This window comes from Acomys russatus, chromosome X (assembly GCF_903995435.1).
Source record: "Acomys russatus chromosome X, mAcoRus1.1, whole genome shotgun sequence".
In the NCBI taxonomy this organism is placed as follows: domain Eukaryota; kingdom Metazoa; phylum Chordata; class Mammalia; order Rodentia; family Muridae; genus Acomys; species Acomys russatus.
In genome coordinates this window covers 20,382,942-20,396,353 of record NC_067169.1, presented here as the reverse complement: position 1 = coordinate 20,396,353, position 13,412 = coordinate 20,382,942, and the positions used below count along the sequence as shown (strand labels likewise).

Genomic DNA, 13,412 nt, shown 5'->3' with positions numbered 1-13,412 from the left:
AATGCAAACTAGTACAGCCACTTTGGAAATCTATCTGGTGCTATCTCAGAAAAATGGGAATAGGGCTTCCTCAAGACCCAGCTATTTCACTCCTTGGAATATACCCAGAAGATGCTCCAGCACACAACAAGAAAATTTGCTCAACCATGTTCATAGCAGCCTATTCATAATAGCCAGAACATGGAAACAGCCTAAGTGTCCATCAGTAGAAGAATGGATAAAGAAACTGTGGTACATATACACTGTGGAATACTACTCAGCTATTAAAAACAAGGAATTCCCGAAATTTGTGGATAAATGGATTGAGCTAGAAATGATCATAATGAGTGAGTTAACCCAGAAGCAGAAAGAATCAAATGGTATATACTCACTTATATCTGCATACTAGCCCAAGGGGCATGTCCCACGAAAGCCTTCACTTACCAGGAAACTGGGACAGAGGGGAAGGCATCCTATTGGGACTCTAAATGAGAGACGCATGGGAGAACAGCAAAATAAAAGGATCCAGAGGGTCCTAGAAATCTACAAGTAGAACAATAGATAGGCAATTTGGGCCCAGAGGGTTCCCGCTCAAAACTAAGGCACCAGCCAAGGACCATACGGAGGTAAACTTTAAACCCCTTCCCAAATCTAGCCAATGGTCAAGAATATTCTCCACAGTGTGAGTGGAGAGTGGTGATAGACTACTTTCTCACATACTCTGGTGCCTCACATTGCCATGTCCCCTGGAGGGTGAGACCTGGGGGCACTCAGGAGGAGGACAGCAAGTAGCCAAGAAGAGACTTGATGATCCCTATGAGAATATATAGAGGGGGACGTAATCCCCCTCAGGAACAGTCATAGGGGAGGGGGAATAATGGGAAATGGGGGGGGGGGGAGGAATGGGAGGATACAAGGGATGGGATAAACATTGAGATGTAACAAGAATAAATTAAAAAAAAAATGCTTTTTTATTTCTTTCCACATTTTTTTTCTACTATGGTCACTCATCTCCTAAGCCTGAAATGATTTTTCTATGTTTCATTTGCGAAAACTTATACAGCTACTAAGGAACTCTGTGGAGTGGTTCCTCGGGAAAATGGGAATAGATCTATCCCCAAATCCAGTTGTACCACTCTTGTAATTTAGAGGCTGGAGAGATGGCCCAGAGGTTAAGAGCATTGTCTGCTCATCCAATGGTCCTGAGTTCACTTCCCAGCAACTACATGGTGGCTCACAGCCATCTACTATGAGATCTGGTGTCGTCTTCTGGTGTGCAAGTGTACAGGCGGGCAGAACACCGTATACATAATAAATACATACATCTAAGAAAAGAATTGCAATTTATTTACAGTAAGTAGTCCCACAGAAACTGAATAAGTAAATTCAAATCATTAAAATAAAAACATAAACCATCAAACACATACACATTAACCAAACTAGATTTATAAGGAACCTCTAGAAAATATATTTTTAATCTATATATGAATGTGCAAAGCATACACAGGAAGTTTTGACATATGCCTACCTACAACTATATACATAAAATTAACATTTGTCTTTTATTGAAATAAAAAATGACTAATAAAATAAGCAATAACGATGTTTTCCATTGTTAAAAGTTGTTGGTCAATGATTATAGTCAATCCTACTAACAGTTGAGTCTCTATTATACTCTGGGGATGGGAGTTGTAATATATACAACCTTTAACTTTGATTGATATGGCTTTGGCTTGGTTGTCATCATAGAAAAGAAAATTCAGCTTACAAAGCTGAAGTAGTAGAGTTCTTTATTTGGATGACGGAAATCAGCTTAAGCAACAAGTGTGACCCATTAGGAAACAGTAGAGAAAGGGGAGGGGAGAGGAAAGGAGAAGAACATACATGGGGTGGCAGTCGGGGCAGGCACAAAGGAGGAGATAAGTTAGAAATAAGAGAAGGAAGGGAGAACAGGAGAGAAGAAAGGGAGAGAGAGGAGGGAGGTGGAGGGAGAGAGGGAGAGAAGGAGGGAGGGGCAGGGAGAGGGAGAGGGAGGGAGGAAATAAGCATACTAGGTTACACTGCATAGTTTACAAGGGGCCTGCTATCAGGGGGCGGGGCCACAGCTCAGGTCCGACGTAGACAATGGATAATGGCCTGCCTTCTCTGTGACACTGTCTCTGCCTTAGAGAAACCCAGTGAGTCTAGGCACTAGTGCCAGACTCCAGCCATGCCATGAGAAAGCAGCCTCTGCAAGGGTCTTTTAGAGGTTCCCGGAGGTTTCATCAATGGGGCTTTTAAACAGCCGGATCTTGGGAAGCCAGGATTCCAGTTTGGTAGATTTAGAGCCACCAGAAGCTACACCAGGACCCAGTTTCGCGTCAAGAAGCCGCAAGCGCAAACTGAGCAGTTGTGACTGTTTGGGACCAAGGGTTGACATCCGTGAATCTGAAAACCAGGGAGTGAATCTGCTTCAAGTGCTTGGCATTTTTTGCAGAAAAAGAGTCAAGATTGCATCGAGGCATGCCTACCAGACCTTATTTTTGAAAGGGGAGGATAGTGACATTAAAATCCGTGCTCTAGGAAAAATATGGCGTTTACACAAAGTATTTTTATGTCAGTCAGGCTACTTTGCTAATACCCTCAAAGGTACTTGGAAAGAATCGAACAACGACATTATTGAACTGGGAGTTAAGGACGAGAGTATAGATAGAAGATCTTTACACTTTGTGTTCGGTTCCTTGTACCTGGACGAAGACTTGCCATTAAAACCTCTTCAAGTTCCTCACGTGTTGGCAGCAGCCTGCCTGCTCCAGGTACAGCGCGTGATTCAGCTATGTAATGAGACCATGAAGAAAACCATCGGTATGAAAACTGTATGTTCGTATTACATAGCGGCAGAAACACACAGGTTGAAAGCTGTGAAAACAAGATGCTTTGAATGGCTTCTTCACAATTTCATGACACATGCAAGAGTTCAGCTTTACAAGGAACTGGATGTAAAGCTTGTGTACTTACTTGTATCGTCTTCCGATTTACTAGTGATGGGAAAGGAGATCGATGTGTACAGCAGAGTTAAAGAATGGATGTTCCTCTGTCTTCATCCAAGCTGGAAAGGTTCCGTGGATCAGCTTTTAGACTGTACCAACAGCTGGCTTTCCCAGCACATGGAACGTTTGGGTAGCATGACTTTTCTTGAAAGTGAGGAAGGACTGGTGTTCCAGCCAGTGTTTAAACAGCTGAGGCTTCAGCACATCATCTATGACCTGCCCCCCACACGCATTCTCGAGCGAGATCGTCTAATACCTTCAGAATGGCTGTCATCTGTGTATAAACAGCAGTGGCTGGCTTTGTTTCACGCACAACAAGACGAGGAAATTGGACCACAAACCATCAATGAAGAAGAACTTGAAAGGTGCAGTATGAGATGCGGTAAAAGGATCAGGAAAGACGGTAAATACTCTTGGAAGTGGTCAGCTTGCAAATTTAGCTTTCCTTTACTTGTCACCTTTACTAGTTACTGCATAATTTTCAAGCAAAGGCATCCGCGGTGTGACGGCTCTCCCTGTCTAAATCATAGAAGAAATGTAGTATTCAGAATAACTTTGGTGCATTTTGACTCCGATGGGAAAATCGCTTTTAGGAAGACAACTGGTTATAAAACGCTTACCCTTGGCGACGAGGAGCATGTTGTAATGAAGTTGGGTGACACAGCATTACCTTTCCCTTTATACATATTCTGTAATTTCCTCTTCATATTGCCAACTGCCGAAGACCTTGCCAAGTATTAGACCACATGAGGATTTGGAAATCATTTAAAAAACATTTAATTGGAAGGCCTCATGATGAATAGTTAAGATAACCAACAAAAGGAAAATTATGACTAGTCTAGTACCATCAAAAATGAATTTCTCCATCTTCAACTTATTTCCATGTATTTAAGAAGCAAACTTTGACCTCCAACAAAGTATCTGTCAAATCAAATCAAAAGAAGCTAGTCTTTTCATTTTCAAGTACCAGCAAGAGTCAAGCTTCCATTGGAAATAAGAGAATATCTTTGCAAGGAAAATCTTCTCTATGAACTTGTTAAGTAGATTTGACCCTAGCTAAGGTTGAAACAAAATAAAAACCTCTCCATTGCCAGAACTGTTGTGAGCCATGCCTTTATTACAATATTATGTAAGTCATTGGTTAAAAAAGAATAATTGAGATTAGTCACTGCTAATGTATGCTTTCAAATAATGTCAAGCTTTTCCAGGTCATGTAACATATGATTATTGGTGTTTTAGAATTGGTTTTCCAGAGAGTTCAGTTTTGTATGATTTCAATAATTTTTGCTGCTAATTATCTCTAACTATAGTTGCACACAAAAAGATATAAATATCTTATAATTAACTACCATGTCATATGCTATATAAGCAACAGAATTATATATGTAATATATGTACATAGAAGTATATATGTTTACATACATATATTCAAGTATTTATGTAACTATAAATACCAAAAATGCAGTTTTTGAAATGGATAAATAAGCTGAGAAATGAAAAATAGAACTTTTTGATGCCTATTACCTTTCTTTCTTTCTTTCTTTTCTTTTCTTGTTTTTTTGTTTTTTGTTTGTTTGTTTGTTTGTTTTGGTTTTTTTTTTTTTTTTGAGACAAGGTCTCGCTGTGTAGCCCTGGCTGTCCTAGACTTGCTTTGTAGACCAGGCTGGCCTCGAACTCAGGGATCAGCCTGCCTCTGCCTCCCTGAGTGCTGGGATTAGAGGCGTGCGCCACTGCACCCAACTGTTATAGCTGTTATCTAGCTATCAACATATAAATTATTTCATAGTATCCTGTTCACTTTCTCTGCCTTAGCTTCTTTACCTGTGCTATGAATTTAAAAAAGAGCTTATGAACACAGTTGCAGGGGAACCGTTTTTTTATCTCACACTTCACGGGCTCAGTGTGCATGGCAGGAGCTTGAAGCAGCTGGTCCCATCACATCTACAATAGAAAGAGATGAGCGCTGTGCAAGTGCTCAGCTAAGTTTCTCCAGCATAAGCTTCAGGCTCTGAGTCAAGGAATAGTGCCACCCACAGGAGAAGAGGCTTCCCACTTGAATTTGCTTAAGCAGGATAATCTCCCACAGGCCTGCCCAGAAGCCTGGACTCTCACTTAATTGTCCATGCAGCTCACTACCACTTTATGCTATAAAAGCAGCTAGTCCAACTTTAAAAGTCCCCTGGAATAGTTCCAACACTTTGGTTTGTTTGACTTGTCTTCCTTATTTTTATTTCACACATGAATGGATTTTGTTTTTCGCACATCCATCCTCCCTGCCTCTTTTCCCACCTTCTGGGTTCATCTTCCCACATGCCGCATGCCACATGTTTTTAGATGTAATCTACTGAGTCCAGTGTCTTGTCCGTATGCACATGAGTAGAGTGTAAGGCTGACCTTTCTACTGTGGACTTCCTTTTCCCTTGCAGTTCTCAACTGCTCATCAACCAGGCCCGAGGACTTCTCTTGCAACCGTGCTGAAACAGTGACTGGCATAGGCGTCTCTCAGAATTCTTGTCTTCCAAGCTTCGACCAGATTGGCCCCTTAAACTCTTCTTTCAGCATGTTAAAGCTTTTTTAGCCCAAAGTACCAAACTATAGCACATTTCAGCCCAAAACAGTTCCAGGGGGAGGCCAGCGAATCACTTAGCTTTATAACAGCACTGGCCCCCCTTCTCAGCACCAATTTTTGTCTTAGTGTCTTTTTCTGCTGCTGTGATAGAAATCTTCTCCTGAAGCAACTTGGAAGACAAATGGTTTGGGTCACAATTCAAGGATACAATCCACCATGTCATTTAAGTCATAGCTCAGCTTCATAGACTTCAAAACCAACAGAAACTTGAAGTAGCTGGTCACATTGCAGCCACTATCAGCACGTCTTAAGTGCTATGTTACTGCCCAGCTTGCTTTCTCTATTGTGTACAGTCTAGGACTCCCCAGTCATGAAAGGACACCACCTATAGCTGAAGGTCTTCCTACCTCAGTTAGCATAATTAGCATACCTCACTTTATTTTTAATTGGTGGATATTCATGACACATATTGTTAGGTTTCATAGACTGTCTCTAAGTATGCCACCAAACTAAACTGTTCACTCCTCAAACCTCTTCCAGCTTCTCCATTCTTCCTCCTGCTAGCCTCTTTCCCCCTTTCTTTTTTCTGATTTCATGTCATATAAAATGTTTTATATTTCTATATAACGTAAGTGTTTCATAAGTGAAAGAAAAGCTAATATTTTTTTTGGTTCTATCCCAGTTTACTTAATATGGTAATCACAGGCTGCACCCATTTTTCAACAAACAATATAATTGAATTCATTTAAAAGTTCATTTAATTTTAATAAAGTCTTTCCAACGACATTCTACAATCATATTCTTTCCCCTCTTCTGACTCCTCCCAGATCCTCCTCAATTCTCTTGTCATTTAAAGTCATGTTATCCTGACATGGACTCTCTTGCCAGCTTTTCCCCTGGTGGGACTGCCTTGCCAGGTCACAGGGGAAGAGGACACGCTCGCTCAGTCCTGAGACAACTTGATGAGTGGGATGGGTGGGTAGCAGGCACCCCCTTTTCTGAGGAATAGGGGAGAGGGGATGGAGGAGAGGGAGGGAGGGTGGGACTGGAAGGTGCAGATGGATGGGGCTACTATCAGGGTATAAAGCAAATAAATTTTAAATAAATAAATTCATGATCTCTCTCTTTTTCTCTTTTACCCTCTCTCTGTGTCTTTGTATCTCACACGTATAAAACCAAAACCAAAACACCTCATTTTCACTGGCCCTTGCTCTATGTCAGGCTGGCTTTGAACTTAGATCTGTTTGCCTCTGTCTCCTGGATTAAAGGTGTGTTTGTATTCCATCCAGATCACACAGATCTAGAAGATCTTGGGATATCATCTCTTGCCAGAACAGCCGTGCTCTGAATTGACATTCCTCTTAGTTCTGTAGATATATGTTAGGTCCATTTGATTGATGACATCTGTTAGTTTCATTGCTTTTTCATTTTGTTAGTCTGTGTCTTTTCATTGGGGAATTAAGTCCATTGATGTTGATAGATATAAATCAGCAATGCTTGCTAACTACTGTTATTTTGATGTTGATGGTTGTACTGTGTTTATGTGTTTCTCTTCTTTTGGTTTTGCTGCAGTGGTGTTATTATTTCCTTTGTTTTCTTGGGTGTAGTTTACTTCCTCTGTTTGGGGTTGTCCTTCTAGTATCTTCTGTAGGGCTGAGTTTTTTGCATAGATATTGTTTAAATTTGGTTTTGTCATGGAATATCTTGTTTTCTCCATCTGTGGTGATTGAAAGTTTTTCTGGGTGTAGTAGTATGGGTTGACATCTATTGTCTCTTATGGCTTGCAAGTCATCTGTCCAGGCCCTTCTGGCACTTAGAGTCTCTGTTGAGAAGTCATGTGTGATTCTGATAGGTCTGCCCTTATATGTTACTTAACCTTTTCCCCTTGCATCTTTTAATATTCTTTGCTTGTTCTGTACACTTAGTGTTTTCATTATTATGTGGCAGGAGGATTTTCTTTTCCGGTCTAATCTATTTTGTGTTCTGTAGGCCTCTTGTATGTTCATAGGTGTCACTTCTTTAGGTTGTCGAATTTTTCTTCTGTGATTTTGTTGAAAATATTTTCTGGGCCTTGGAGCTGGGAACCTTTTATTCCCATTATTCTTCAGTTTCTTCTTTTTCTCATATCCTTAATTTCTTGGATGATCTGTGTCAGGAGATTTTTAGATTTAACATTTTCTTTGACAGATGTATCAGTTTCTTTGATTGTATCTTCTACACCTGAGATTTTTGCTCCATTTCCTGTATTTTGCTGAGGATGCTTACCTCTGCAGTTCCTGCTTTCTTCCTTAAGTTTTCCATCTCCGGGATTTCCTCAACTTGTGTTTTCTTACATTTCCTTACAATTTCCTTCACCTGTTTGTTTGTATTTTCCTGAATTTGTTTAAGTGATTTATTCATTTCCTCTTTAAGGGCCTCTATCTGTTTGGTTGTGTTGTCATCTGTTTATTTAAGGAATTTATTCCTTTCCTCTTTAAAAGCCACTATCATCTTCATAAGCATATATTTGTTGTCATTAACTCGTGTTTCAGTTGCTTTAGAGTCTCCAGGTCTGCCTGTAGTGGGATAACTGGGTTCTGGTGGTGCCATATTGCATTGATTTTTGTTGATTGTATCCTTACACTGGCTCTTACCCATCTGGTTGTCTTTACCATTGGCTGGTTGTTACTGGTTCACGCTGGATTTCTTGAGGGTGTGGGAAGAGCCCTGGGTATGAGGCTGGATGTTCCTGGGGCAGCTCTCCTTGGAATGGTGGGTATCCTTTTGGATTCCTCAGGTGACTATGTCCCCATTAGCCCCACAGGCAATGGATTGGAGTGTGTGTGTGTTGGGGGGTGTCTAGCCTGTATGTTCTCAAGGACCAGCTAGTTCCCTCAGGAACCCAGGAGCCCTCTGATTGCTGGGGAAACTCCTGGAGTCAGCAGTCCCTCCACTCCCTCTGTCAGTGCTCTATGAGCTCAAGCTGCCAAGACAACATGTGCGCTGGGTACCACCATTTTGCAACAAGATCCTCTATGCTCTTGAGGTCTGTCAGGGAGAAAGGTAGAGCTGTGGACGGGAGGCTCAGACTGTTTCCCTGGATCCTGGGAGTCAGATGGCCAGAGTCTGGAACCCTGTGCCCCAGGAACCTGGGAGCTTTCCTCCTGGAGGTAGAAATATCCAGGTGGGCAGAGGGTGGAACCAAGTAACCTCAGAACCTGGGAGCTTTCCCCAGAACAGCAAGAATAGCCAGGTAACCAGAGGCTGGAACTGCTCATTCCAGTACCATTGAACACAGATGCTGCTGTTTTGGAGTCCGCAACATGGCCTCTTGCTCACTCCACAGTCGCTTCAGTTCTGCCACTCAGAAACCATGCACACTGGACACCACCATCTTGGATCACTTCCAGACTATCCTTTTGTGCTTTTTGTTTTTTGTTGTTGTTGCTCTTTTCGATATAGGGTTTCTCTGTGTCGCCTTGGCTGTCCTGAACTCACTCTGTAGAACAGGCTGGCGTCAAACTCACAGAGATCCTCCTGCTTCTACCCCCACCCCTGAGTGCTGGGATTACAGACATACACAATTGCACCTGACTTGTATTACTCTCTATACAAAGACTACCTACATATTTTATTGATTGTAGCAATAAATGTGTGCTTTGAGATGATGCTGACTTTAATGGTTATTTTCATTGAAGTATAATTTCAAATCCATACATTTTACACATAGTTCCTCTGACTGCATGTAAACCACACTACCCCATACTCAAGAAAGAACAGCTCTTCTGAAGGAAGCCCCGCCTCCTTAAGGACCCTCATTAAGGCCAAAGTCTGGGGGAATGTAGAAGCTGTCCTACCCAGTTCTCCCTTAAGGACGCCCACTAAGGCCAAAGTCTGTAAATCTCCTCTGCTTGGAGAGTTCAGCTTGTCCCAAGGACAGCTAGCAGCTGGTTTGTGTTTAAAGATAATAAACAGTCCAGATTGACCCAAAGACAACCAGCTTGTGTTGCAGCTTGTGTTTAAAAATTTCCCCTCCCCCTTCCCAACTAGAAAAGTCCCAAGGCTAGTCGATTAACCAATCAAGTTTCTCTGATAAGTTCTGCTTCTGTAAAGGGTTTAAAAAGCCCATGCCTCTGCTTCTCAGAGTCTCCAACTCAAACAAGTTTTTGGCAGACCACATCGTGTTGGCTCAATAAATTCCTATGGTTTTGCATTGACAATGGACTCTGAGAATAGACTAGGGATCTTTCTGGAGGTCTCAGTCTTATACTTCCAACCCTCAAATTACTCTGTAGGAAAAGCACCCCTTTAGTGGCAGACACTGGCTCATCACCAGCTGCTTGCCAAGTATCCCTGCCCTTCTTTTGGTCTCTGGATCCATGTCCTTCACCGACCTAGGAATCTCCTTAGGAAGTCACAGAAAAAAAAAAAAACCGAAGGATTCAGTGCTTTTTCCAACTTTGCTCCTGATCCACATCCTGCTCCAAATTTCCCTTTCTGTCTTGTGCCTAAGATTTAAACACTTCCTAAAACAATCTTCCAGCCAGTCTCCGAAGCCACAAATGTTAGCACACTGTATGCCTGCCCTTCTGTCTTCTGTGTGGTTCTTAATCTTTGGTACATGCCTCAACCCAAACGCATCTCTGCTCTCTTTATATTATGGTTTCCTCAGAAATTGAAACATTCCATTCTACAGGGAAGCTCCTTAAACCAGAAGGTAAACAATCCAAAATAGATTCAGCAAGTTCCTGAAACTGATCAGATTGACTAGGCCCCTTGTTGCCAAGATTGAACGATAAAGACAGCATGAGTCACTCTCAGACAAGCCTGCCAGCAAAGAAGACTCTTGAGACCAGACCAGCACCTGGAAGATGCTTAGAACAACTGAGTCACTTGGAAAAGATACTTCCTAAGCCTCTGAGCTACATACAGGCTTTGTAGTGTGCTCCAGTTTCCCCCATTTTGTGAGCAGTCAGTCACCCATGCTCCAGTGGGCTTTCTAGTTGCAGCTGTGTCTCTGAGTTGTTTTTGTTCATTTTAGTAGCCCCTTACCCATATTCCTGTAAGTAACCTCAATAAATCCCATTGGTTCACCAAGTACTTTTGTCTGTTGTGGGCTTCCTATTTGGGGTGAGTACAGGTGTGTGTTGTGTCTCTCAGGAAGTCTTGTCACACAACAGCTCTCCCTTCACACATACCTACCTCATCTTCAGCTCACCATACTTTACATATTGATGTTTTGCTTTTCACTCTGTTTTATGCATTTTTTGCAGTGGCCTTAACCAGTGTCCTCCCTTTCAGTAACCTCCACTTCCTCCTGCAAGCCCCACTGGAAAAGCTTACCCAGAATGTAGAGTGTGCCTTTCCTCTGCTGCACCATCACCACTGACTTCTCAACCCCTGACCAAAGGAGGAACAGCAAGTGTTTCCCTGCAGTCTGTTAGGAGGGGCTGTGATCCAGTCCCAGCACTGGGTTCCTAAAGTGCCAAAGGCATAGCTAGTGCCCCAGAACCTGAGATCTCCCTGGGGTCCACCACTCATATGTATACAGCAGTGCTTACAGTCTATTGCACATCTCACTGGTCTGTGCACCTCAGTCACTGACAGCCTATTAGTGAGAACACAATGTCCAGACGCTAAAGGCAAATCTTGACTGCCAAAGTTCCTGTATGAAGCATGATGTCCCCACTGACATCTACAGAATGCACTGCTCATACATGAATCACTGTTCTCCTAATAGAAAATAATCTCCTGGTAGCCATGGTGACAGCTCTGCCGTTGCCAGCACTCTAGCTATTGAACAATAGGATGCATGATTTCCTGAACACTCTCTAGTCTGTCAGGGATCAGCAGGAAGCCCACCTCAATAAGAATGGCAGAGCCTGTGAAGCTGGAATGAGCTTGGGATGCATGTGTTCACTACCACTGTATCTGAAAGGACATCCGCCTCCCAGCACTTGCTTTTCACTCACAGCAGTGGCTAGTCACATGGTGTTCCCTCTACCTGTCATCCTCAAGCAGCTTCTTGGTTTCCAGTGCTCCTTGGTATTGCCTACCTTCTTCGGGTGTCTGTCTCTCATTGGTCACCATCCCTCCCACCACAAGGAGAGGCATTGAGGATAAACAAAAAATCAATACCAGGCTCCTGATAACAACGAGCTCCTTCAAGCACTGGTATATCAGAGCCACAAAGCGATGCTTTCCCCAGATTCCAGATGCAAGTTGCTGAGACAGTTCTGTTCCACGTGAAGGAGACGTATTACAGACAGAGTATTTGTGATCTCTCAAAATCCAGTATTGATGCCCAAATCACTGAGGAGATGGTATTAGAAGGTAGAGCCAAGGGGTGTGGTGTCCCTTTCCCTAATACCTGGACTCCTTAGTGGATCTTTGTGAATTCAAGGCAGCCAGCCTTGTCTGCATAGTGAGCTCCCAGCAAGAAAGGCTCCATAGTGAGACCCTGTCTAAAGAAACGAACTAACCAATAAATGGTAGACCCTTCAGAATTAATTACAATTCTATGGACTGATAAGAAGGTTCATAAATAGCATGTGTACTTACGAAGGTCACAAGAAAGAGAGCCCACCTTCCTCTCTGCATTCTGCCATGTGGTGATACACTAAGCTAGCAGAGGAGAACCATCAGAGAACCTTCACCAGAACACAGCTACGCTTTACCCTGATCCTGGACTTACAGTTTCCAGGTCAATGTAGAGCAAACTTTTTTTTTTGTACAAGTCATCCTTCTTGTGAATATGTTTATAGTAGCTCAAGGGAAGATGTGTGGGTCCCAAGTAAAGGGGAGCTACCTGCCTTCTTATTTTCATTCTTTCAACCTTCAGTTCTGCCACTATGAAGCAGCCATCACACTCCAAAGAAATTCACATTGACACACCCTGCAGGGCTCAGAGACTGACATACCCAGGGCAATGAAGTAACGAAGACTGACAGACACATAGTCACGTACAAAAAGCCGAGAGCAGTTGCCTGTGCTTGCTCTGAAGGAGAACACCCACTGCAACAGCAGTGTGAAAACGCAGCACATTTATTCTATAGATCTGAATTCAGGAGGTGAGGTGGGTTTATGTTACACAGTTGAACAAGGAGGCAGGTTTGGCCAATCTCTGTAGGAGGTCTCTGTAAGGGACCTCAGGCGGCAGTCATCCAAGAGGAAGAAACTGAGATAGGCAGTCTCTGCTCACATTGTCAACATTCACAGTTAGACCTTTTAAGAAGGTTCTGCCATCTCTCTGAGCCGGACCCAAGGGAGGTTTCACCAATTCTCATTGGTCTGAGGCATTGGGGCTCTTGATATGGCTGTACTCGTGTCAACAACACACATTCACCTGGGGCTTCCTGCACTCCCCACACACCTTATGGAAAGTTCAGGCTAGTCTGCAGGCAAACACACTATTCAAAGACAACCCATGGGAAGGAAGAGCTCAGTTCTCTTCAAAACATTTCTCCAAGAGGCTACATCTGACTTGTGGTCAAAAGACTAGTTCATAGAAAGGACATGGGTTTTAATATACCCTGAGCCAAACGATTTCCTTATTTCCCAGGGGAAAGGAGGACCCCACCCTAAAGATGACTTTTCCTGTATAGGGGATTTCAGAGCTTGCCAATCATGCATAAGGCCCAGGTAAAGTCCCTACCACTACCAAAACAAGGGAAAAAAATATCCTGAAAATGTGTTACTTCTGCCTATGGCTTCTATCTGTCATTTCAACGGCATGGCCACCGGGTGGCAGCACAGACATAGGCATTGTGTCTCCTGGAGGCTGCAGCCCTTTGTCTGCACCTTTTTTCTTTTTCTTTTTTTTTTTTTTTTTAGCTCTTTTTTTTTAAATTTATTCA

General features: G+C 42.8%; 1 protein-coding gene across 1 annotated transcript; it reads left to right on the top strand.

Annotated features, from left to right (window-relative positions):
• The first annotated feature begins 2,246 nt into the window (after positions 1–2,246).
• LOC127184760 (germ cell-less protein-like 2) lies at positions 2,247–3,749 on the top strand. The gene has a single exon (XM_051141141.1). The coding sequence runs from the start codon at positions 2,247–2,249 to the stop codon at positions 3,747–3,749; it is 1,503 nt and encodes a 500-aa protein (XP_050997098.1).
• The last annotated feature ends 9,663 nt before the right edge of the window (positions 3,750–13,412 follow it).